This window comes from Zeugodacus cucurbitae, chromosome 2 (genome assembly GCF_028554725.1).
Source record: "Zeugodacus cucurbitae isolate PBARC_wt_2022May chromosome 2, idZeuCucr1.2, whole genome shotgun sequence".
Lineage (NCBI taxonomy): Eukaryota > Metazoa > Arthropoda > Insecta > Diptera > Tephritidae > Zeugodacus > Zeugodacus cucurbitae.
The window spans coordinates 930490-958131 of NC_071667.1; the positions used below are offsets into that span (position 1 = coordinate 930490).

At 36.3% G+C, this 27642-nt stretch overlaps 1 protein-coding gene and 1 non-coding gene across 6 annotated transcripts; both read right to left on the minus strand.

The window, feature by feature from the left end:
- Positions 1-1601: 1601 nt before the first annotated feature.
- Positions 1602-27642, minus strand: LOC105208361 (mucin-2). Of its 5 annotated transcripts, XM_054225453.1 has the most exons (8): positions 27534-27642; positions 26226-26303; positions 13298-13523; positions 4309-4410; positions 4095-4245; positions 3794-3915; positions 3191-3647; positions 1602-3130 (listed from the first exon to the last, which is right to left on the minus strand). In XM_054225453.1, exons 3-8 carry the CDS (start codon positions 13379-13381, stop codon positions 1908-1910), a joined length of 2139 nt encoding a protein of 712 aa, XP_054081428.1. In that variant the 5' UTR covers positions 13382-13523; positions 26226-26303; positions 27534-27642; the 3' UTR covers positions 1602-1907. The 5 variants fall into 5 exon arrangements, with proteins under 5 accessions (XP_054081428.1, XP_011176423.2, XP_054081425.1 ...); XM_011178121.3 differs by having other exon boundaries at positions 1602-3647; XM_054225450.1 differs by having other exon boundaries at positions 1602-3647; positions 26226-26590; positions 27534-27627.
- Positions 13635-13707, minus strand: Trnak-uuu (transfer RNA lysine (anticodon UUU)). Its single transcript has one exon. It is a non-coding gene; the product is annotated as a tRNA-Lys (tRNA).

Below are 27642 nucleotides of genomic sequence, written 5' to 3' on the forward strand. Positions count from 1 at the left end.
TATACACTGTCGAACGCTCATTAAAGCGGAGTCTAGGCCCCAATCTATGGCTTCAACAAAAACGATATGTTGTTGTTCACGCAAAGAGCTTTTGCCTTAACATTTACATTTACTTTATACGCTAATGAATTTGGTGTTAATCTCTCAATACGAGTATACCTGAATGATACAATATATTGTACACGCATCTTATTGCCTTGATAAGTGTTAAGCACGTAAGGGAAATGAATTTATAAACAAAAGGAAAAAAAGAAACAAAAAAATATTACGTTGTAGTTAATTGTAAAAACATTCAACACATGTAGAAACACCCATATTTTTAAAATAAAATTGTTTAGCGTATGTTTTTGCATGTTAACAATACATACATACACATGGAAATGTTTACCATATTACCATATTTATGAAGAGAAAAACAAATATATAATTTTAAAAATGTTTTGAATTTTTAAAAAGGAATAATTTCCAAAAAAAAAAGTTAATCAACAAAATTTTAATAAATTTATATCTTCCTTGATATACTTACATTTATTTGCAATTGTGTTTCAATTCTAACTACATGAACTCCGCAAAAGAGCGTGTCTAAAGCTGGATGGTTGGTCCTGAATCTTAACTTGTAGCAGGTTTCCAAGTTCAGAACTAAAAATGGTACATTGGTGGTACATTGTTTCACAATGATAATCAATCACCCGTGCGTTCGTTTGAATAATGGAATACGTTTACATTTTGAGGAGAAAAGTGGCATTAAGTCTATATACGAAAATACAATCATGTTCATTAAAAATTAGTATTTATAATGGATGTTTGTTTGCCGAATATATCGGTTAATGTGAGAGAAATAGTAATAATAAAATTCAATGGAAACATTTTTGGCGACATATCCAAGTTTTTCAATATAGTGATTATAGATTACCCGGTTGAATTTGCGTGAGCAATTTTATTTTCAGGAAATGAAAGTGACCAAGTGTAGTTTGTTGCCAGAACTTGAGGAAACCCCTAATTATTTGTTGTTACTGTGCTGATCGTTTCGTAGTAATAATGATGAATTAAATTGTGGAAAACCTTGTGTTAATTCCATATTTGTAGGCATTGGATACCACAAGCAATGACGGAGGGAAGGTGATCACCGATGCCATGAATGCCGTAACATTCATAAGGAGGTTTGGACAAACTCCCTAATTAAAATTGTACCAGAAAATTGCCAAATTGTACAGAAAAAAGCAAATTTCAATTTTTAATCTAATTGTTTTAATAACATTCATACACGTATATGAAACATATAGTAATATGTATATAGTATATAATACAAACTTAACTTAACATTTAATGTAATATAACTATTATTATTAGATTACTTACATACCTATAAGTGAAGCACGAATAATAATGAATTACATTAGAAGAGGAAGAATATTGGGATATGCGGATTGAGTTCTGCCGAGCCGCTACTTTTCGAATCCTTCCTCTGGAAATACGTTGCGACTATTTTGATGTTTGGGTGAAAAAATATCCTCTGATCAATATTGAATAATCCCTCATATATATTATCTAAGTATGGATATTAGTGAAGAGGCGAGGAAATTCAGGCACGGTTTAGTAGAATTGCGCATCCGTCCGCATGCGTGTATGTAACGGTGTACATCCAATGTTTTTTGGCAGACATTTACTTTGATAACCATAAATTACTGTTATACATATGATTACTTGCTTATAATGTTTACTCTTGGCTTCGCTCTATATCTAATTTAGCTACAAATTAGGCGCTGTGCATGCATTTGTAAAAGTACAATAAGTGAGCAAAGCAATGAAACTAAAGAAGATATTCGTCATTTGTTATTGTGCTAAACTTTGAATTCGTGTGAATACTAAATGCTTGTGGGATCTGAGGCCTTAGCAGTTTCACCTCTCTATCTTCTTATGCAGGGTTCGCAAGTACCAGGCACTACAAAGGACGGGTGACACTCTGGACATTTGGGATTCTCGCCGAACCAATGTCTATGGTCTTCAGGCACATCGTCATCATGTTCTGGTATCTTTAGCCGGAATGAGTTGTACGAGTCTGTGGACAAATAACCAGTGCGACCAATCGGTTCCAATGGAAATAGATACTCAGGTACGGAGTAGTCTTTGCGCAGCTGTGTGATATCCGAAGCTGGGATGGTTATCGTGTCGGAGCGATCTGTCGCCACGACCGTCGTGGTTGTTTGCTTCGGCTTTTCGGCATTTATACGATGTACACTATTTGGCTGTCCCGTTTCTTTGATAGAACGTGAGATGGGGGTGCGGGCGTTTGGGATTTTTTCACCCGGCGCTTTTGTTGGTGCTAACCCATTGATTTTCGTGATTTGCTCTGCTGTATTCACGTTATCGTTTCCACCACTGATGGTATTGTAATCCAATACAGCTTCTGGGTATTCGCGTCCATCCACACCGATTGGTGGATCCAATTTGGGTGGTTCAAGACCATTTGACGGTACTTTCCATTCATAGTATATAGGCGGTCCCTGTGTGGTTGCAATGTCGTGTTGCGCAAACTCTTGGTGAGGAGGCAAAAGTTCTTTAGCTGGCGGTTTGATGTTATTGGCTCCGGCTGTGTCCGACGCATTTATGAAAGGTGTAGGCAAATGCAGACGATTTGTAGTAGGAATACTATAGTCAAAGGGGGAGCTCTCTAAGCCTTTTGTGACGCTTGTTGTTGTGCTCACAGGTGGACGTGGTGTAGGCGGCTTAAAACCTTGCGCTGGCGTGGGGGTGCGTACATCTTTCGAACTTTGACTGAAACTAGTTTGAATCAAATTATTCTGATTACGTCCACCGAAACTGGGTGCTTTCGTAGTGATACCGCCGTTCGATGCAGTGAAAGGTTTGCCCGCTAGAGTTGTTGGCCGATTTGGCGGTGGTATAGGAGTTGTGGATGTATACTTGTTAAAAGCAGTCGAAGTTGTAAATGGTGTAGCAGGCGATGTGCGAAGTGACGCTTGTGTGCTAACTGTATCATTCTCATTATAAATTGGATAAAGGAATGGCGGCTCGTATACCTTAGATGGTAATTTATAAGGCAAATTTGTCGTAACTACACTATTGGTGGTACTCGTTGGTGATCTCGTTGTGGTAGATGTAAACGTGGTGGCTGGGGTGGTCGGAACTGTAAGAGTTGTCGAAGCAATTGTACTTTTAAAGTTATTCTTACTTAGAACACTCGCCGATTTACTATTCGACAACTCAGCAGAGTTGAAATCAGAAGATGTATTGTAACGAGTACTGTGACTCGTACCCAAGTCCTCGTGTTCTCCCAATTGACCTCGCTGGTGTAGTGCAGCACTGTTGAAGCGATTGATGGACTGACCGTGCGCTGCTGTAGTGGTTGCTGAGTCTGAACTAGATTTTGGTTGATTGAACGTTGTCTTTACTTTGTTTGGTGGTGTTGGCTGCGTTGTTTTGGGCACGAAACGTACGTTTCCGCCACTTGTTGGCGAAGTGCCGACGTCCGAAATCTGTGCTTCGTAGGCAGGTGGAAGTATAGTGCGACTCGGTGATGGTATTTTCCAGTGCTGCTGACCCGGTGTCGTTTGAGTTACGACATTGAATTTGTCCTGAACCTTATGAGTATTGCTATCGTGAATTTGATTCTGGATCGCCGGAAATTGCTGTAGAAATAGGAAAATGCAAATGAAAATATGCTTATTGAGAGTAACATAATTGCCTGTTTTTAAGTTTAGAAATGAAATGTATCGTTTGTGTTTCTTTGCTGGAAAGTCAGATATTAAAAAAAAATATTATTATTTTCCCGAACCTCATATTGATTTCTGAATGATTCTCCAGAGTAGTCTGGTGCATAAGGACGATCCAAGAGGTCAGGGCGGGGTGTTCGCAAACTATTTTCCTCATCGTTCACAAACGGCTTGTCTCGTTGACCTGCATTATAGATAAAGAACATATCGAAAAGTTGTGGTTATTTGGGAGTCGAAATTAAATTAAATCATGAGCAAAGCCATTATGGTATAACGACAGTATTTGTCGTTTCTTTCGCACTTATTGCTGTTATCGTACTAAGTTAAATCGAGTTTTGCTTCATAAATTATCTAAGTACTTACCAATTAGCAAATTAGCTGCGTAGTCGCTCTCTGCACGCGAGCAATTCACCATATACCAATGGTCGCAGATTAGCATGCGCTGCTGGAAAAGCGTCGTATTGGGGCACGAATAGCTAAATTGGCGTCCCAACCCATCGCACATATGGTACACCTGCAAATACGAATGAGCCTTTTGATAAGAAAGATACAAGAAAGAACAGCTCATAGCATGTACCTGGCATCCAGTCTCAACGTCTGCATAGTAACCTGAAGGGCGTCCAGCGCAAGAAAATGACGTTTTGTCAAACACGCGGTGAGCTCCTATGGCATTCTCGCTCTGAAAGAGAATAAGACATATTAGTTATCACGAATACATAGAGGAGAGAAGAGATATGTCAATGATTTGATAAAGGTATAGGATAACTCAACAATTTGGATTCAACTTCTGGTAAACGTGGACTTACTGTCGAGCTGGTCGAAAATAACAATAAAACAAATTCCGTTAATTCTTTATTTCCGTTTAAAAAACTTTTGAAAAATTATGAATATTTAGTGAATAATTTCGGTATTTCCGGGGCTAAAACGGACAGCACTAGTAAGTGCATATATGTATATGGGACGAGCTGTTTTGATTGAGAAGAATGCCAAGACATGAAACATACATCACATGTTAAATTACAACGCCGCGGACCAAATCGCAACCGACTTCAACAACAACAATCCATCCTCTACTCTTTCCCAACAGCCTCGCGGTGGGCACAAAAAGATAAACTCCAGGCAAATGGGGAAACGCCATGCGGTAAAAGTGTCAGTGAGTAGTTGCCGTCTGTCCGGCGAAGAGAATGACGGGGAAACTATTTGATGCTCTGTGTGGTAAGCAAAGGTGGCGCAATAGAACTGGTAGCTGACAAAGTTGTTTGTGGCAGGTTGCAGCGTGTCAAAGCGACATTCATGACAAGCGGCAATAAACTTCAGTTTTTTCATTTACACTTTGTCTGAGTTTGGTTATTCGACTTTTTATTTTATTGCCGCAGAGTATACTCGTATTGGGTGGCAAAGTAGTTGTGATTTCGTTGATGCTGTAGATGAGGTAACTGAATATTTGTTAATGAAGTATCCATAGCGGCGAATTTTTTTTGCACCGCAGACTAAAAGAGATTTCCAAATTCACCAAAATAAATTTTCAAAAATTATATGTAATTCAAAAAAGATCTGTCTTATTCCATATGGAGCTGTGTTATTGATTACTTAAGCTACTTAGGCGAAGCTTTAGTGCAGTGCAACACCTAACTAGGCGTGATAGGCATTGAAGTTCATTGCAAAAAGTCACGTTGCATTGAAGTGAGCTCTTTCGAAATTTGCTGAGTCAAGTTATTTTATTTGCTGTTGAGGTGTCCTCCATTAGGGCGTTAATACATGTGATTAATATTTTTTGTTTTTCCCATTGGTCACGTTTTCGTAAACCTCTGTAAAAGTTCACGTTTAATCATTTTCCCTTTATCAGATTGCAATTCATGTATTTAAAAGTGCTAGTACATCGACTACACTATGATAACAATGACGTTTTTAATATACCTAATTAAGACTTCTAATAAATTATTAGACCCAAAGCCAATACTCTTGGACGAAATGCCTAGTACAAACCCCATTAAGACGTTTAATCGTTTACATATAGTCATCATATTGTCACACCCCCTCAAGTTCTCAAAAAGTTGTCAATTATCAAAATATAGTTTATCAACGTTCTATTTCAGATGCTCATGAAGCTTTAGACCGTTTTGAGCAGCTCTGGGAAGTCTTTTAATAACTTCTTGATATCAGTGAAATTATTGCTCAATTTGTTATGAAATAATTAAAATATTTGGATGCTGACGTCATTCAAACTATCTCATATCTGCATTCCTCCCATAAGTAGCAAGCAATCAATTGGCGTTGTGAAGCCAAGCCCCTAGAAATTCTGCTTTTGTCGATTTTATATATTGTACAGAATAAATGTATGTGTATATGTACGCATGCATTTAAACATAAACAAATACTTTGACGCAAAGAAGAAACGCACAACTGCGAGAACAATTCACGCGATTTGTCCTTGAACTTACTATTATATAACATCTACAAATATTACAAATGCCACACTATATGTATTTGATTTCTTGCTACTAACTGCTTTTAGAGTCATTGGTTTCTACATGATTTTTAATATTGATTTATGAATTGAACCAAAGTGATCCACATACGTTTATTCATGTAAGAACACAGGTCAGATTACTTATATAGAGAAAGAAACCACGTGCAGTACAGTTTTCCCAAAATTTTCCGAATAAACCGATTTAAAGAAAAAATCAACCAAAAAATCGCAAATTTAAAATACTAATAAGTCTGCGCGCAAGGGGTCCCCCAATGTGCGACCTCTTTACAGCGGTTATTTCTGTAAATGAGAGTTAGGAAATTGTTATTATAACATTATTTTTATGGCGTCGTTTAATTCAACGTCAACGACTTGTTACAAGGCAGCGACACATACATATGAATCCATATGCAAATAGCCGCAGTTTTTGCCTCTTAGCGTCTAAACTTGGCCGTGTCAATTTGTCAATTAGTTATGCATTTGAAAAAGCTACCCACTTCGCAACATACACACACACGAATGCAAATATGATTGCGAACAGTTGGTGAACGGTCATTGATTTCATATATTAACGACTGGAGAATACACCGCCCGTTGTATTAAAGGTCCTTCACATTCGTTTTTTTAAACCTCTGATACACACACACGCACCTATACAGACTAATGCGAGTATTCTTGACATCTTTTATGCTTACAGTTCATCGGTCGTTGGCGCAGTGATGCAATTGCATTTGCATTCCGTTCGTACTCATGCACCGTACATAAGAATCACCCCATTGTCTTATCTTATTGTTCCTTCTATTCGGCGCAACTGCTCACCTGTTGGGCTGCTGGCTTTACGAGTGTCTCTTAACGTCCATTGAATAATTAAAATTTCGAAAATGCAAAAACATTAAATAAACAGCAGATTTAATGACATTTTGAAATCATTTAGGTGAAGTGCTGCAGCCAACGCTTAACGAGTCTGCGGGGTGCATGAAGTATGAGTACTCATTGTTTTTGATTAGTTAATGGACCATTTGACACTGAAAGGTATCAGGTTAGCGACTCCCCATTCTTTTCTAACAGAACATCTTTATTATTGTCGGTGGACAACCAGTTCACAAGAGTTCCTTTCCTCTAGATATTTCTTTTTTAACTAAAGCAACGAATATACTAGTTCTCTGATGTGTCACTTTCCACCGCCAAAAAATATTGCTTTGTAAGAAATAAGTTAATTTGACTCATCCAAGCTTAAAAAAATATAACAATTTAATCCGAATCGGTATTTTATACACCGCGATAGGCGAGAAAATCAAAAGATTCTTGTGTGAAACCAGTCGGTTATGAAAATATGACTTTACGGTTATTAATTCCACGGTCATATTTCAGACTTAGTTAATTCATTTTATGAATTTACATTTGCTAGATAATTTAAAGTTAGTCGTTGATTGAAAATTCCGTTGACATTCTTATGTAGATTTAGTGCGAGAAATGTCGTAAATCTTAAGCAGCCCGAAGAGATTTGCTAAGAGTTAAGAATGTTAATTTGCAAAAAATTAATTTGGACGCACACACACCGACTTGCGGCAGTGTCTATGTTTGTATCTTAGAAAAAAAAAAAAAACAAATTCGTTGACATTTACAGTATCAAAACTCGAGTGGTTGCATTAAGCCTTCAGAACGCCAACCAGTTGCCGCATCATCTGCCAAAAAAACGAAAAAATAGCTGCACATTGCAGAAACCTACAACAAACATAAATATTTTTGAGCACATTCTCATTTGACATTTATTATGCATTATTTCTTGCCTCAATTCCTAGCGCTGGGCAATTAACCAGCAGTCTATTTAACTAGTACGCGTCGACAGCGACCTGATTGTGTTGGTTGTATTTTGTGAAAGTGAAGGGAATTACAAAGTGCTTGGCATTTGACATTTTGCAACAACAACATAAATACAATGAATAATATGCATAAACAACTCCTTCAACTTAATAGTGTTTTGTTTTCATTTATTACATTGTTTATACCGGGGTACCAATAATATTTACATAAAGTGTCTGCTCTTCAGTTGCACAGACGAAAATATTTAAGCGAATATTTAACGAATTTTGTTGGTCACAAAGAGAAACAAACGTGCTTCGAAGTGGAGACGTACACCGAGGAGAAAGCGACAGTTAAGCAGAAAGAAAATGTTGGGTCTAACCTTTACTTAGTACTTTGGAATACCGATAAAAAATATGGCGTCGTGAGGGATATAGAAAAAATATGTGTCTATGTTTTTCATCTTTTGAGAAGAGCGTTGAGGACTTATACCAAATCTATCGCTTACACCTCTACCTTCCTATACATATTTAATGAGAACGTCCCACAAATGGACAGTTCTTCAAGTAGTAAATTGCCTCTTAGAGGTTGAAGATTTTTAGAAACCATTCTTAAATCGGACTTCTTGTCTTTATATTACATGCCGTTCGTCATTAATATAAGTGTGTATAATTAAATATTGAAAATTATAAAATTAGTTCGATGACCGAAATGCATTCGGTTGAAAGCTAAAATAAAAATTTACTTATTTGTCGCATTATCCATTACATTTTCATTTCACTGTGAACAAAGATCTAACAAGTCATGATTAATTGCACCAAAATGTGATTAATTAATAATTAGTATTGGATTGATTTTGGATTTTATTCAACAAACAACATTATTACCGTCAATAAGTAATCAATTCGTATGCACATTTTAACAAGTGTAAAAAACTCGAAAATATTCAGTCGTGTCTCACAGCATTTTAATCACTTAATTGACAAATGATCGGTGACACTAATGCAAAGAACGCTGAAACAGCGGCTTCTTTAGTGAGTGATACGATTTTGAATGAGGAGGATCATAACCTTAGCTTTAGGGATGTTAACACATATCATATGTTCGTGTTTAATCATCATTTTAACATTTGTTCAAATTCCTCCAAATTGCCTTACCTATTTAATAACAACAACAACCCTGTTTCACGTTAAATATGGCAATAAAAATATGTTATATTTCATTTAGCTTCTGAATTAGTTGGTTTATTTTTTATTTTAGATTTTATATCACCACCTTTATTTAGGTCAATATTTCGGAAATTAATTGGATTTTCTTTTACATACGAATACATCCGCTCCATCTCTTCCATATCTTTTTGAACGCTTTTGACTCGCTTCAGTTCATCATCGCGTCTCACGGAATACATTAAAGCAAACAAGCGTAAAAATATTTAGCTTGCGAAATTTCATTTTCCGGTCTTTAGTAATCAAATGCGGGCAGTTTCAGACGCACTGCGGCTATGGAAACCAAACCCACTATACATATGTACATAAGTATGTGCGTCTACAAGGGCGGCAGGTCAGCATTTCTGAGGTTTTGCTGCGTGCGAAGGCACTAATACCGTTAATGCGGTTAAGCGGTAAAGAGGTTATAGGTAAATGTATGGAGCTTCCCTTCTCATTAGCAACCTGCACTTGTCGTTGAAGATATTTGTATATAGTATAATTTTAAACTTTAAATCCAAAATCCAAGCGCCGGCAACAGATAATATGTGGATAATGAAACAACCCGAATTACCAGAATGACATATCTGTTTTATTAAACAAATTAGTGTTAAAAGAAAGAGGTGAAGCATAAGTAGAAATTGATGAGAACTAGCTTACTGAAATCTTATACGTATATGAACATACATACCTCTTGTAGTACGTTATTGTTGTAATTTGTTAAAAATAGTTGAAGTCAGCCAAAATACAGTTATAAAATATCAGTTATAAAATACAAACTAAAGCAATGTTATGTATAAATATATTATATATACATAAATATGATGTATAAGGAGCGTTGCCGTGCAGCCCTGGCTCTCCGAATCGAAGTCAATTTAAGTGCCCTCTGACCGCCAAGCTTACAGATTTATTGCAGTTCAAATGTTTTCGAAACAGCAAATTACCGCACAAACATTTGTACACTCATTCATATGCGCCATACATAAGCATATGCATCGCGGCAACATTTACTCTTTAAACAGTTGTAGCGATTTGGCTTTAGGGCTCAGCTCCACTTGACTCCTCTCTACAAATGTGTGGTTGTACGTGGTTGCAAGAACAATTGTACGTCAGTCAGGTGAGTTCATGTAAAACTGATGTAGGTCACAATCAGGCGAAGGTCAATGAAATAATAACATCACACGAGCAACAAAAAAGAGAAAACGCAATATAAAAAACTGGAATCCTTTAAATTAAAAAAATAATAATAAAATGAACTCTTCGATGTGAAATTTTTATTTTAAGTCACTTTTCACATACATATGTATGTATGTAGTAAATATTAATCATTATGCTGTTCAAATTAATAGTCTAATTTATTATAACGAATGTCTTTCCATCTCCATAAAAATTTAAACATTTCCTACATATGTATTTCTACAAAGGCATAGAATAAAATGATAAATGTTATACATCCATTTAAGCCACTTATATTATTTGAATAAGCACATCAGAACTGATTTTCATTTTGCTTGAGTTTTTAATTGTTCACCTTGTTAATCACCGATTGGCTTAAGAATATAGAGATAAAGTGTATCTAACGCCCATTGAGCTTGGGTAAAGCCTGTTCTAAAACAGTTTCATCTCACATTTCACAACAAATACTTCCGTCCCTTGAGTCCGTCGTCAACGCCGCAGTAATGTTCAGCGATTAACATCAATGGGATTAAGTACTCGTCCAATAAAACAAAACCTGACAGCTGAATCATAAGCTACGCGCATACGTAATTACGTTAACGAGCATTTGATTAAACTGATTAAAAATGTGAAATAATTCACCGAATGTCCCTGAGATGTTTAGCACCTCCACGCCTATTTAGAGCCGACGATTTCTTAATTTAACCTAGCCTGTGGCACTAATTTGTGTTATGCTCTTAATGTAATGTGTTCTCCGATAAATAGTCAAGCGTAAGCCTATTGTTTTCCCTTAACAAGCCTTTAATTTTACGCTTCTTTGTAATTTAGAGAATAAGAGCTCTACTAAATACGCCTGTTACATGCCGCCCACGGCTAACCGTTACATGTGTTTGTGCTTCCGTAAACGTTTTGGCCTGATTTCCATTTCGCCTCGAGCGTCTACGCAGTTGCCGCAGTTTAGAGTTCTTTGTCAAAGTCTCCGCCACAGCCAGCAAGTTTTGACAATGCGATCAAGGTTCCGAGATAACTACAAATTATACTCGTACAACATTCTCAGCAACAGTTGGCAATTGACTGTAATTACATTTTAACCTGTCTTATTGTCGGCATTTACATGCGGCAGTAATGTTCTAGGCGCATTGTTGTTCACTCACAGCAAAATACTTTGGTGGCTGGGCTTTATTTTCGTTTTATTAATTTGAAAATTATATTTTTCTCATTTTCATTAGCTGTCAGTACTCGTTCCGGCGAATATCTAATATCTCTATTTCAGTGAACGTTCTAACAGATACCTGCCACTGTCGAAGCAACCCAATCATTGTCGTGTATCTTCACATGCTGTAGAACCAGTAGTCATTAGGCTATTCTCAAGCGCTCTTTATAGTAATTCTATGGCGACTAGAATTCTATTCTAACGGCAAAATTAAATAACTAGTTAATGGTTAGTACTGTGGCAGCTGCTAATAGCCGCGTTGTTAGTGTCAGCACAACCAGCAAGTAATTGCTTGTGGGTGGATTGTCTTTGAGATCGATTGAGGTGTTAGCTGATAGGCCACTGCCACGCGCTCCGCCAGATTTCGGAAAAAATATAAAATTACTTTAACATTACACTTGTAATCTGTTTAAGTAAATCAATTAACTCAAGTTAAAGGGTCAATTTGTGTTGTAACAGCAACATATCCGAGATCCCCTATTGCTGAAATCTTCAAATTGGGACAAAAAATAAATAGGCGACCGAAATTTCTCACAGAATTTGAAATAAATTCCTGTTAATATTTGGTTCCGTGAATAAATCTATCTATCTATTGTCTTCTATTCAAGTTAACTTTTTATAATATTGGCATATTTCTGTAGGCGCTGCTGTCGTTCGTCTTCCTTGCTTTCGTATGCTAATAAGCCTTATCTTTTGAGGAAATTCCTCAAGTATAACAGCAATAAGTTACCGAATTAACCCTCATCAAGTCACGTTTTCAATTTGTTTTAACCTTTGCCTACAAACCGAATCATAATTATGTAAAAAAATTGCGGTCAATTACTCAAGTATATAAATCTCAAGTACATAAATTAGTTTTATTTATCATGTAAACGTGATGGGGAAAAGTTTTGCATGCTTCCCTCATTCGTGTCTATTTTTCATTTGCATAACCTTTGCGTCGAATGCTTTTGTAAAGCAGGAAAACAAACAAAAGTGGTAAATCAGAATAATTAATTTTATTTAATTTAAAATATATGCTTTTGGCAAAAGTTAAACATTTTTAAATTTCAGAGATTCTAAGGCTGATATCTTGAATCACTTCCATATATAACATAACTGGGTCCATTTAAAAATTTTTTTGAGACATTTGTAGGCAAAATTTCTGAGCTTATCAGAATCAATGCCGACAAATGTGTAACCTTTATAATCATAATTAATATTGACAAAGTATTCAATATCCATGAGCCACGAATTAACGGGTAATAATTAAGATAATTAAATTTTGCTTAATTTGTAAGCGTGTGCAAATTAAGAATTCGCTAAAGATAACGTTTAGAAATGAGCAATTAATTCCAGCATTTTATTGGCTTCTTTAATTAATGATAGTGCGAATATGTTTGTATGAGCGCAGATTTGCTCAGCGGCATACGGCAATGATGCTGATAATATCGAAATAATTAAATTATTTTTTAATTAATCATCAGGCATGTGGAAACAAAAGTTTGCCTCTATTTCTAAAAGTGCCAATTTTTGCAAATGACAAGATTTCTGTAATTGCAACAAAGTATGTTGAAAATAGGAAGTAGGAAGGCATTTAATTTAAATTTGAAAAAGACAATTAATTATATCTAAATTAATTTTCACTTCTAGGCCTCTTTATTAAGTGATATATAATCTTAACTTATAGATAATCTCGAAACTAGTGGCGCCAACTTACCTGACCATCAGTGAAGGCCAGCAAATAGCAGCAGGTCAGCAGCCAAATTAGAATTGGCCACGTTAGCCAATTGTGATTGAACATCTCGGGTGCCTTCTCTTGTCTCTCCCGCGTCGGATTACAAACGGTTCACGAGTTAGCGGTGCAAATGTGGAATTTAGACAGCACCAACAGCTGTTATCCCAGTTTTGTTGCGGGAAAGTCGTGGCGTCTAATTTTAGGACAACTGCAAGATTGTATTAAATAAATAATTCATTATAACTAGGAATACATATCTCTCTTCGTAAATATTGCATAGAACAATATATAAATTTGAATTAAATCTAAAAAATTATATCGCCCGAGCAGGGACTTGAACCCTGGACCCTTGGATTAAAAGTCCAATGCTCTACCGACTGAGCTACCCGGGCACATACTCACAACTTGTCCAATGCGCTAGCTCAGACAAACACAACAATACTGTGACGTCACAACGTCGCTTGCCTTCGTTTCGCTTCGTCATTCGTTTGCTATTTTAAGCAGTGTTAGCACGCAAGAACAGCGAACAGAACACAGAGCGCTGGCAAGCAAGCGATTGCCTCTACTGCTCAAACGACTTTTGTGTGATTACACAGAGAATCGATTCCATATAGATAAGAGTTGTAGCTGTACAATATAGATAAGAGTTGTAGCTTGTTCCAACAACAAGAGGCTTGGAAAAATAAGCAATATTGGAAATACATACATACATTTGCAAAAGAGTTTACAAATGTTTTCGGTAAGAGGTTATAAGCCAGTGAATCAATACTTTCCGAAGAAACCCAGTAGGAACTGGACCAAGGCGAAAATAACATTAGTTAGTTCACAATTAGCAGTTTTCCCTACAGGGACATTTCAGTAATGTATTGAATCAATGTTTGGCTGAAAAGCTCCAGAACTTAAATAACTGTTATTTCCCAGCAACACATTTGATAAGCATTTGAGCTTTATATATAGAAATGTGAGGTTTTATGTAAGAGTGGTTCATTTTCGTGTGTAACTGTATATTTCAAATTCAGTTATTTATGTTCTGTGAATTCGCAAATTAATACAATTTGACACATTTGTTGGCACCTAATTTCTATACTTGATAATTCAATCTACATTGTACGAATCAAGTGCTTAGCTGGCTATTAAACCTAGAAGACTTGTTCGAAAGTTTTGTTTCTTGTTTTCGCATTTAATGGGCGGAAGTCAACCGGAATATTTTGTGATCCACATTTTGTATGAAATAAACTTTTATTGTGAATAATTACAGTAATTAAAAAATCATTGATCTTAGAATCGGTGAAGCGATACACAGAAACCCAGAATAAGTTTTTATTTGGCATTGCAATCCATTAAATCATTTAATCGCCAACTTTTAATTTAATTTGTATAAAATTGTGGCTGAGGAAAGAGTTCAACTGCGCGATAAGCTTTTAAACTAGCACGAGAAAAAAATAAAATATATTTTTTGAATCGCTGTTATTGACGTTAGAACAAAAATTAAGTTTGCTTCAAATTAATATTAGATTTTGAAGTTAAAAATCTCCTAAATATCAGCCATATTAAAAATTACTCTTCTTGGGCTTTAGGGGCTCAACCAAATTCGGTGGCGGCTTAATAAATGGGCACCCAGGGCAGGTTAGCACACACCACTAATTGTCTATCCAACAACGCAGTTCGCCACACGCGGATTGTGCTCCTCAGCCTCGGCTTACGAATCGTCAAATATACTGGCGTTAAGCAGCAGACCTGTTGACATACAAAATGCGCATATTTGGTAAGCTTTATTCGAAAATCTTGTCGCGTCGCTTCGGTGACTCGTGCGTATGCGCAAACGCGGCAAAGCAGACAAATTATTGATCAAATTTAGTGAGCATTAATGCTCAATGCATTGCCGAAATAAAAAAGAAGAAGAAGAGAAAATTTTAAACAAACAGAAACAAAATAATTATGATTGAGATGACGCGATTAAAATGAAGTGTCTGTTTTTGTCTGCCGGGGCGCCCCCTAGCACTTTCGGTAGGTAATCGTGGATTCACAAATTACCGAGGAAGTTTCGGTGTCGCTTTGTAGCTGGCGGCATAGCGGATTGGTCAAGAGGCCATGACGGAAGATCTTGTTTCATCGTAAATTACATGGGCGAGCACCAAGATGTTGTTGTAATAACTGGAATTTTCGGTCAAGTCAAATAGTAACGGTTTTAGCATTAAATATTTATTAGAGGCGGGTGGAATTAAACCAATATATATTGACTAAAAGATGTTGTGAAGTCATTCGGTTTTTATGGTGTATATGATTAGTTATGATTAAATGTTGATTAAGCTGCTTGTGGGCACAAATTCACAATTTTACAGCCGCGATTTCCTTCACTTGTCACTAGGCTCATATATAACAGGCATAATGTATACAGTTTTTTTGGTTACGAATTTCCGCATCGTAAATAAATATTCTTCTCTCGGCCATCGAGGAAAACTGCAGCGAAGTCTTGATATGTTTACCAAAATTTTAGGTGCTATGGTGAAATGCGCATAATTAACGCTTCCGAATGTGTGAAAATTCTGCTTTGTACTTAATGTCATCTTAAGACAATAACACATGAGAATAACATATGCTTGAACATTTCACAAAAAAACACACACACACACACACATAAAAAAGCGTAATTAAAAACATATTTTTTAACAAAATCTTAGCGTACGAGTTTTCAACGTCTTCAAGTTGTATTTGCATATATGTATATATATATATCCATACTTGGTTGTCTGCAAAAAATTCTCATTTGTTGCTAGCTTTCTTTGATATTTCGTACTTTTTTGTATTTTTTTGTTTAAAGGTATTTAATATGGGAATATTCGCGTGTTTGTCTTCAAACTATACCCTCGGAGCGCTTATAATTACTATTATTTAGCAAAAGTGCTATGGACATTTTTGCATAATGAAGTCTTTGTTTATCATATCTGTTGTTGTCTCACCAATTTATAGCCTAAAAATAAATGTTAGCTTAGAAATGATGACTTATGCTTGCCAAGGTACAAAGCGAGGTATTTGCGGCCTTTATGGACATAATAAATGAGAGAAGTTTGTGGTCATTAGCGAAGCGTTTTCGTAAACCTTACTCTAAACGAGAATCAAAGTAAAGAAATTTTGGGTTAAAAATTAAACGTTCCTTCAGAAATGATACACAATGGTTTGTTATAGGAAGGAAGGATGGGTGAATTGTTATAACTCCTTTCAAACAAGAGCATAAAATTTGAAAAGCTTAAAAACTAAAATAAAAAAAATAAAATTAAATTATTTGCAACTTCAATTAATTTGATAGAGTTTCAAGCAAATTATATTGCAAATTAAAATGATTTGAAATGTATAAACCCGATTTGGAGCATAAACTGGATTTTAATTGTAGACTATTACTTTTTATTTTTTTCACAGCAAAGCAGTCAGTGCTAGACTCCGATTCTAGTTTGGCTTGCAGTTGCATCGCATTGCGGTTCATGGGAAAAAATATTAGATAAATATCATTAAACTTTGTGAAATACCAAATTATCCATGACTAAGAGTAAGTGAAGTAGTCTGTCGAATGTTTCGTAGTAATTTACACTGTCACATGAAATAATGACCGCATAACCGAAATGAAAACGCATATTCAGATGAAATGAATATATTATATGAAAAGATGAGTCAATTATGGTGAATTAAGTGTTTGAAATATTTTTCGCCAACAAATTAAGGTCACCGTTTGCGCTGTAAAGCGTTTAAAATTGCAACGTAGTTTGAGCTGGTAATTAAATCGATTTTTAATGGGTAGGTATCTGCACAAAGACCCAAAGTATCCGGTAATCGATTGCACATGCGTTTTCACGCAATCAATTTAACTAATTTATTTGCTAAACAGAATGCATCCCAACCAGTCGAAGTCTGTGGAAAAGAAAATGCGGCGTTAATTGGTTTATTATGGATATTATCTCACGAGTGGCTGTTCACTGTTTACCTACAAAATTGGACACTTGCTAATTGGGGTGAATGTTTTTTGCACATAGATTCATGCTTACAAACAAACAAGAGTACAAAGGGGCGGGCGGGTGCATATTTTTTAATTAAAATAGTTTCAAGCGCTAATTTGCCGTGAAACGTTTATGCTCAAATTAATTGGTAATCATTTTCGGCAAATATTCGATTTCACGCTTTCAATTATTCAATAGAAATACTTTTAAATATCCACAGTAAGAGTATTCAAATAAATAAATCTGATGTAATTGGCCATGTAATGCTCGGCCATGCACAGCACGTCATCAATCAATAAAGTGAAATGTATTATATAATATAACGGTACAATGACCAACTTTTACTCCATTGATGAGCTTCTGTTGATTACAGTACACACCTAAAAAATATTTGCTGTAAGTGATGTACGAGTGTGTAGCATATATGTAGGTGTCATTACGTGAATGAATAACAGTACAAAATTAGTTGAAATGCAAACAAATAATAATTGTTGTCTATTATCATATTATTATCATCTCTTGCGCACGTGGAAATGACTGTAATAAATATTATTAAATGGTAATAAAATTTGCTTTGAACATTGAATGTAATAGTGAGTCTACGCAACGTAATATATACATGCTTTGAACTAAAATTAAATATCCAATGCATCCCTGCAGTCCTCTACATTCTGTAACCTTTGATTCAATCATCGCGGAATGCAATTATTAGGCATTATTATACGGTTACTCTTTCTTTTTCTCCATGGCATATTATGTAGAATGCGGTATATATCTTTAAATATTTTAATTCACTCTGCTGTAATTTATTTTTCCTATTTACACATACAGTTATGAGCCTTTGTGTACACCATCAGTCGAAAATCAGCTTAAATGATACATTTTGAAACATTTATAATAACTTAACTTTGCAGCGATGCCTTAAACAAGACCACGTCCCCCCTTAATTAACATGGAAATTATGTAGGAAAATTAAGTAAGTAGGTAATAAGCGATTTTTAATTACAACTCTGTTAAATTGTTTGCCATTTTATCGCTACATCTGGATCGGTTGCATTAATTCGGTTCGCCAACATTAACCTCTGCCGCGGTGCTTGACCAGCGACTGCTTAATGTATGCAAAACCGACAAGGTCTTTCGCGGCGCACCGTAATTAGTTAGGTCAAAAATGTGTGCTCTTACTGTAATAACGGTTCATTTCTGGACATTTGTCGAATTAATACGTTTTCATATGCAAATATGAATTTAATTATGCACATTTGTATGTAAGCGAGCTTTATTTCACAGCTAGAGCCATGACGAACGGCAGCGTACAATTCATAAGCGAGCATAATTAATCATTTCAAACATAAATGCAATTGAATTTTATCTGCCAACAAGCCAGAGAAGCACACAAGATGGCAATCTCTCCAGCGGCAAGCGTTGCTACCTCGCACACGAATTGTTGCTGCTATTGCCAGCAGACTGTAGTCGCCTGCAACGGTGGTTAACGCAAAGGTGACAGCTTGTTGCACTGAGTTTCAGTGCGTTGCACATCAGCCGATGTCGTCACTTCTCACGACCCTCAGATCAATTCAGCCGACAATCGGCGGAACCAGCCGACAGAGACGACAGGGGCAACCTTTGGACGCCACTGGCCACTGAATGAGCGGCAGACAGCGGCCAAGTGGCCTTGCCCAAAAGTGACTGTAAGCGGCAACTTTCGCGCCTTCTCGCTTGTTGCATCTGTCGTCGCATTTGCATTGCCGAGCGCATCAAGTCACCGCCACGAAGCATTGTGCGTAACTGAAACACATTAAGGCGTAGACAGCGGCTACACCAACGCAACTGCTCGGTGCAAAGAACAGCAGCGCCGTATTTAACGTCTGAAAGGATGACAAGGCCGCCGAGACGATCAAGCGATTCGACAATGATGGCAATGCATCGTAAAATGTTCGTTTAGGCTTTAATTGCTTTTGATGTTCCAAAAGCCTCTTAACAAGTGTGAGTTATGATCTAATAGAGAATGGACGCCTTTGGTGATTTCGAATACTTACTCGTATGTATGTATGTGAGAAGGTATAAGAAACGTTCTGCTTTGCACTTGTCGATCGAAATTGCGTAAATTTCATAAAAAACACTGTTGTTTTGTTGTTGTTGAGCTCGAATTTGATTTCATAATCTCTCCAGCGTGACCATCGAATTTAAATCGGTGAAAAGTTTGCATTTGTTTTGAAATTTTTAACTGCAGTAAAGTCAATTTATGTAGATAAAAAGTGTATATAAATTCACATTTGTATACTCAACTCGTATATAAATAAATATTAATTGGGCGCATCACGAACGGAAACGGAAATATTCCCATTCGTGCACCTAACTGCAGCTACAGCGCGGTCCATGTTTATGAGCATATCAACTCGCTTCGTTAAAATACTTACATTAGCACATACATATACATTCATACATATGAGTACACGGTCTACACTCGAATATCCAAACATGCCTTAAACACCATGCGTAACTACACGGGTGGTGAGGGGCGTCGCGGGGTATGTGCGTAGTGTTTTAATAAATGCTAAATGAAGATTGCAGATTTTCCAATTCTGAAAATATTTTTAGAATTAATTTCAACTCTTTGATGTCAGCCAAAACTGGTCGCCAATAAATTATTTACTCGAAAAGATAAAATGACAGAATTTGAAATCTGAGCTTGGAATGCTTGTAGCAAAATAATCAAACGATCTGGCGATGTGGATTAGTACCCGCATATGTATTTACTCTTATATACATATCCACAGGCTGCAAAATAGATTAAAATTCTAAACTGAATAGTCGCATGAGAGGCGATGTGTGCGAATAGATAGCTGCTAGATTGTTGGCACTGAGGACGGGATCAGCTCATTTGGTAATATTATAGCAATACACCCGAGTGTTCACAAGATATTCTAATAGCAATGAGTTTGGAGCTCAAGTTTGAATTTTGAACAGAATCTGACTGGATAAATTAAAGCAAAATAAACCAACTGAGTTTTCACCTCACGAGAGTGGCTTTCTTATAGACGACAAACAATGAAGGTGATTAATTCTGCTCAATTACCGTTCAATCGAGAGCGACATACATATATTTGGACAGTAATCGATCTCTGCGGTTTGGGGGGCAAAGGCTGCGAAATGCAGCTATCAAATGGTGACAGTGCTCGATTCAACGAATTTACAGTTAATCTGCAAATTGGCCGCGGCAAATCGCTGAAAATCACCACCACCAACTGACAGCGGTTCAGGCCGTTGGTGTGTGTCTGTCCGTAAGCGAACAGCGTGTAGAGCGCGAAGCAGTTATATTAACGCCACACAAAGTTTTGAATTGGTTTACTCGCGTTTTTCTGTTTTGGCTGGAGCGATTGTTGGTACTCGGGGTCAAACGCCAGACTTTTGTGGTCTGAAGATGTCGGCGGATGCAAGCTTTATTCAACGTGCCACGATGGGTCTATAAATGCATTCAACACTTGGTTCGGCTGCGCGGCGCATTTGTCAGACACGCTCAATCTATTTACCCGAAATAAATGGCTGGAAGGGAAATGAATTTGGATTTGGATTGAAAGCCGCAATCAGACGAGTCAATAAATTAAAGCGTGCACTTAGTGACTTAGCGACGAGCAGGCGGCGACAAGGCAAAGCAGCGCTACAGCCACTCGTCAGCCAGCACCGAAGCTGCACTTTGGCGAATGCAAACACAAGCGTTGCTAGCTAACTGTACTTGTGCAGTGGCATCAGCGAGTGCTTTGCGAAAATGTGATTACATCAGCTCGCAGTGGCCGCTGGCGGTAAGCCAATTAATTTCTCTGTGAAATTACACTGCGTTTTACATTTCTATTACCGATTGTGTGTGGTACCACATGTGGGCGCCATTAATTAGAGATATTCCAGTTGGTCCATTCGCAAATGAATCTTCTACTTCTGCGCTTCTGCATTGACTGAGCTGTCTCACTAGCAGCTCACGTACTCTTTCTGCTTACGATTCCAATTCTGTTCTGGCTTTGTAGAATTCGGCCGCACCCTGCACTTGTAGCATGCCAGTGACTGACCATTTCGTAGCATGATTGCACTAACGTGTTCATAACTGTCAACTGCTGTAAGTCTTTGCATGAGTTTATTCGGTCATTTACATGTTAATGCGATGCTACTTCAAACAAGTTTGTTGCTTAAGTCTTCTGTTTTGCAAGCTCCCACGCGGTAATGTGTTGTGCTGTCTGTTTGTTGGTATTAAATTGAAATAAATAAACACAATTGCTACAAATATTTAATATTATACAAAAGTAATACGGATATTCATTTCGTTACGACTATTATTTTGGCAATGCGGCACCCAAGGAGCGACCTACAATTTCTTCAAGTATGAGAAAGGAAAGAAAGAAACTCTTGCTTCAGCGAAGCTTCGGTTAGTAAATACATATAATGAAATTTGAAAATTGTGTTGGAATCTCCGACATCAGAATGGTGTTGAAGGGGTGAATCACAATTCGATACCCGTTATTTTCATTATCTAGCTTTGTTCAGTTCATTCTCGCAAGTTATTTCTTTTCCTTTTTGCGTAATATTTTCATTACAGCTAGTAAAAACCAATTATGTAACACATTCGAAAAACAATTGTCCGTCGACATTAAATTAACGGTCGGGAATATTGCGACAATAAGCAGATTGAATAAGAGGGCGAGCCTTTGTCTTGGCAGCGGCCAACGGAAATGTTCGACCGTTATAAAGCTTCTTTAAATTTTTTATTTAGAAATATGTTTTGGTAAAAACTTTTAATTTGAATGCCATTTAATTGTTTACAATGCAATGTAATTTGATATGCTGCGAAGCGAATTTTTATTGATTAGTTACTTTGGACAAAATTTTATAACTCCGTAAAATGAGATGGATGTCAAAACTGTACATCGTTTATTGCCACTCTTTTCATTGTTGTTGTATGTATGTTAGTTTAGAAGGGTCTGACTAAAGAATAAGCGAACATTAAAAATATTGCCTTGAAATAAGTATTGAGATATGTTAATGTAATTCTGAATATACCAAAAGTGTTTGCTTAGAAAATGTCTGATTAAGCAATAAATTTTTAAATGATGATTGACCAAGATGAAGCGTGAATTTTATTAAAGTATTTTTCATCATATTATCAGTGCCAGTTGCATGTACTCTTGTTGAAGTGAAACAAGATATTATAGTAGGAGTTCCTATTTACGCAGAATATTTTCATATAATACGCATAAGTAAAGCTTAAAATCCATAAAAAGTCTTTGTAAATGCACAAATAGTTCATAATATTAATAGTTGAATTCTTTTAGTTCTAGTTAGATGTCGACGCAGTCGTCTTTTTATGTTTTATTCTATGGAAACTGGGTTATTTGTTCAACAGTTCAATTCCCGCGATAAGCAAATAAGCAAAATTTGCATGAATAATGATACACATAATAAGATTACAACAACATAGCGAAAACATACTCACACACCCAACTCACACGACCATCTTAAGCGCAAATGATGCTCTAATGAAGAGCGGTGTCTAAGCAAAAAAAAAAAAAAAGAACTGAAGAAGCAACACCAAGCCACAACTTATAACTATTTTCAGACTAATGACTTTCGCTTTTTTACTACATAAGTTACATGAGTGCCTCGTATGTACCTTCGCTGTGTGTGCTCTATTCTGCTCGTGTTCATTTCTGCTTTAGCTTTAGCTACCTTTTTGAATATTTTTCGATTTTCCCGCACCTTGTTTTGGTTTACTGACCTTTCACACTCGCACACAGGGCTTTCAAAAAGAGAACAATAGATGAGTAACACCAGCGGCTGTTATGAAACTCACAACAACACAAACGGAGACCCAATAGGGGTTCATGCCAAACACAAGATGAATTACTCCGTTGTTATAGCAAATACTTTATTGAATATAATAATTACTTTTGCATACACACACACAGTGTAGCTCGTGGAATGGGAATTATGTCGTAACGATGCACTCGAGCTTTCAATTTTACACACATTAATTGACGAAAAATTACATCGCCGCACACATACATACACAAACATATATGTATGTATTTTTAATAACTCAATAGATTTTCCAACTCTTTTGATTGCATCGAACGTGTCAAGACTCGCCCTAGTCCCCTCGCTTTGGTCTCAGGTGAGCTGAAAAGCTGCTGGACGCACCATTCATCACGTCCAGTCAGCAGCTCATTACACTTACATAAGTAATCTGCTTTGAATGTTTCTTTGATTATTTAGTAATTAATTTCCAACTGGTAACCAGTAACCAGTGCGTCCCGGAAGTGATTAAATTTCAATTATGCTTCCACCAGCGGCCCCAAATGTGTGTTTGTATGTATGGCATGTATGGTATTTATGTATTTTACTCATTTGTTGGTTTTTGCTTGGACTACTTGTGGGAGTTAATATTGCATGGAAATTATGTAATCATAAGAAAGCGGAGCAAATAGATTCATAATGAAGTGTTTAATGTCATTTCTCATTCCGTTGAGTGAAATAAATCTTCTTACCAAGGGAATTGTATGCTCTATATTGTTTTCCAGCCAACAGTTTCACACAATGCAAGCAATTAGCGAGGACTTAGCGATTGATTGCCCTAACTATAACACTTCGCACGTGTCAACTAGTTTGCACTTAAATGAAAAATGAAATTTTGATTACCACATTGGTTTGAAATAAATATTTGTACAACCATCCGCGCTTCATCAATTGCATCTTATTTGAGCTTTATGCACACTCTCGTAAAAACATAACGGTTTTATGAACTTCAACACTTTTGAAAAGCATTAAATTTTCAGATATTTATTACGATCCGAAATAAATGTGATCCATAAAAATGTACTCACTGCTGTCCTGGGAAAGTACTAAATTTAAATTTCTCAAACTCTGTTTGCAAAAGAATTCAAATTGTTATTATAAATAAAAAAAAAATATCAAGGAAATGTCCAACAAAGTAATTTAGCGTGTAATGGCACTTTTGTTGCTCGAATAATAAATTGTACATACATATGATGATTATGTTTATATGAATATGTACGTTTGTATTGGGCTAAAAAAGCTTCCACTAATAACGGTAAGAGTTTGCCCCGAAGTTTTATTATTATTCAGTTTATTTGGTAGTACTTAAGTATTGTTTGGAAAGAGGCAACTATTAGAAAGTGAAAAAACTATATTTTAAATACCGTTATTGCTTTTGCAGAATCATATTCACAAACTTCTATACAAATGCATAGAATTACGTCCTCAAATATGCAGTTTTATGCCGAAATTATTTTGATGTTCAAACAAAAGCTCTAATCTTGAAATCGATATTCCATTATTTTTTGAGCTTGATATTTATAGTTTTTCTCTATTATTTGTATACTCTCGCAACAAAAGTTGCTAGAGAGAATATTACAGTTTTGTTCACATAACGGTTGTTTGTAACACCCAAAACTAAACGAGTTAGATATAGGGTTATATATACCAAAGTAATCAGGGTGAAGAGTGGAGTTCAAATCCGGATGTCTGTCTGTCCGTCCATCTGCGCAAGCTCTAACTTGAGTAAAAATTAAGATATCTTGATGAAACTTGGAACACTTGCTTTCGCAGATGAGCAAAATCGGACCACTGCCACGCCCACAAAATGGCGAAAACCGAAAACACATAAAGTGCCACAACTAAGCCATAAATAAAGCTATGGAAATAATATTTGGTGCAAAGGATTGTTCTAGGAAGAGGCATATTTGAAAGTAATTTTTTTGGGAAAGTGGGCATGGCCCCTGCCCCTGCTAAGTTTTTTGTACATATCTTGTAAACTACTAAAGCTATATCAACGAAATTCTCAGGAGTCGTTTTTTTCAGACATTTCCTTATATAGTCCAAAAATAGAAGACATCGGATTATAACCACGCCCACCTCCCATACAAAGGTTAAGTTGAAAACGATTAAAAATGCTTTAGATCAGTAAGGGCAATTGGTATACAAAATTTTAAGTACGTGTGGCACCGCGCACTGATGAGTCAAAAACCATATCTCCGAAACTACTCGACCAATATCAATGAAATTTGGTTTGTAATATTTTCCTTGCATCAAAATGATATGTTGTGAAAATAGGCCAAATCGGTTCACAACCACGCCTACTTCCTATATACCAGAACTTTGAATTCGACCTGTATAGTTTCTATTACTATTTATATAGGAACAGAACTTTGCATAAATACTGCATTTATAGTGTGGCAGCCCCTTTCTAAAAATCGACGAAATCGGAACATAGGTTTTCAAAGCCCCATATATCGAACATGAGGACCTCGGCACTTCTAACCTAATATTATGGTTTCCAACTTTCATTGGACTTAATACCATATTTATGACGAATATGTGGGTCAAATTGTCTATTATATAATATAAAATAAATAAATTGCGAGAGTATAAAATATTCGGTTGCACCCGAACTTAGCCCTTCCTTACTTGTTTCAGTTAATTATTTTTTTGGTTGATCGAAAATAATCATAATTAAAAATATGAAATAAAACAATTTCAGAATTTATAGTTCGATTTTTCATATTGTTTTTGTTATTAAGTTTTGCAACTACATACTCGTACATGGGAAATGTTTGTCAGAACTTTCACACAAGGGGAAATGTTTACGAATGAACATAAAATCTTTATGTTTGATAAAAGGAAATACAAATTTTATATTTACTGGGATTACTGGAGAATATTTGTAAAGAGTTTTTGAAATATTAATTCAGTCCTGTCTATGTTGTTTATGCAGCATAACAAGAGCAATTATTTACTAGCAAATTGAAAACTAAGAAAAAAATTTTAATTTTAAAAATTTATTAAACTACTAAAGTTTGAATATATAAAATTTTTAATAAAATATATATAAGCCCAATTTAAATCAATTTCGAACTTACTCTGATCTTCCAGTAATATTCCTCTGTTAATATTTCGATGGTACTCCTTGCAAAAGATTAGTCCACTCAAAGTCTATGCTAAGATGTATGAGAAAAAAATATGTATTTAAGTTCTTTCAATTTAGTATTTTTTTTCACAACAACACTTGAGAAAATTGCGCGCGCGAAAGAACGCTTCGTCACATGGTTTTTGAATAGTCTATTGTTCGTGGAAATTCGTGTGCTTAGAGGCTGTGTGCAGATGTTTTGCAAATGGGAGTGCAAAGAAGCATGTGACCAGCTTCACCCATGCATTGTCATTAGACACAATGAGAACTGAAGTCACAAGTTGGCCAAAAGGAAAAAGCAAAGATGAAAGTAATACTCTAAATATTAAAAAAAAATTCAAAATCAAATTTTCAATTCAAATTGGAGGCGTTTATTTCACTTATTAATAAGGAATAACTCCTCAATATTTGCAAATTTGTTTTATTTCGGCTTATCAAAAGAAACTCAAGTTGTCGGTGAAGTGAAAATGTGAAAAAATGTATGGCAAATATAGTCTTGTGACTCGCATTGGCGCTTTGCTGCCTCTTCAGTGATTTTGTTGTTGAGTCGCGTGAAGCGTTTAAAGTGCAAAAGATCACCGCCAGCGAATGCAAGTCGGCCGATTTCGGAACAAGTCTGCTTTAGCGCGATTGCAACTCTGAAAGTGCACTAAAATAACAACAGAGCGACGACGCCGGCAGCAGCTCGAGCGACAAGCTTTGAAGATGCGATCGCTTGAACGAATGGGGAGCGTTCTTGTCTGCCAATTTACTTGGCCGCCAGACGATACAGCGATTGTTATTGTTGTTGGCACAATGTTGTTTTAAATTCGTTAGCGTTGTATTGTGGGCGCCGCGAACATTATTGCCAAGGAAAACTTGTTAGCATTTGCACAAAAATGCGATTCTTCATCACAACCATTTCCATTTTGGGGTACCTCAACACACACCCACTCTCAGGCTCAGCTGCTCAGCACAATTCTGCAGCACGCCAGGTTGCGTGACACATTGTGACTGACAGACAGTTGGGCGATGAAAGCGATTTAGGTCACTGGGGTATGCGCACGATTTAGATGGATAGAATTTCTCGAAAGGAAGCTGCTTCTCATTCGAAAATATTTTGAAATCCCATTTGGAATAATTTTTTGCAAAATATTCCTTGAAGTCTTAGTTTCACTACCACTTTTGCGCACAATTCAAATTGATGTCAGTTAATAGTTCTCAGTTTGTACAAGAAACATCGCGCTCGAGTATATTTTGGTGTAAAAACTATTTTATTTACTTTATGAGTTGACGCGAGCGTTAACTATTGGAAGCGCACAACCGTTCGTTTCGAGCTTTTGACAAGAACTGAAATTTCATTCATGCACATTTGGGCATAAAAATCAACA

Bases quoted from the DNA above. Each gene is read 5' to 3' on its own strand.
- LOC105208361 (XM_011178121.3), bottom strand. From the start codon at position 13,381: ATGTTCAATCACAATTGGCTAACGTGGCCAATTCTAATTTGGCTGCTG. The intron at 4,246-4,308 runs GTACATGCTATG...TCGTATTTGCAG, and splicing joins ACGTTGAGACTGGATGCCAG to GTGTACCATATGTGCGATGG. The intron at 3,916-4,094 runs GTAAGTACTTAG...TCTATAATGCAG, and splicing joins CGCAGCTAATTTGCTAATTG to GTCAACGAGACAAGCCGTTT.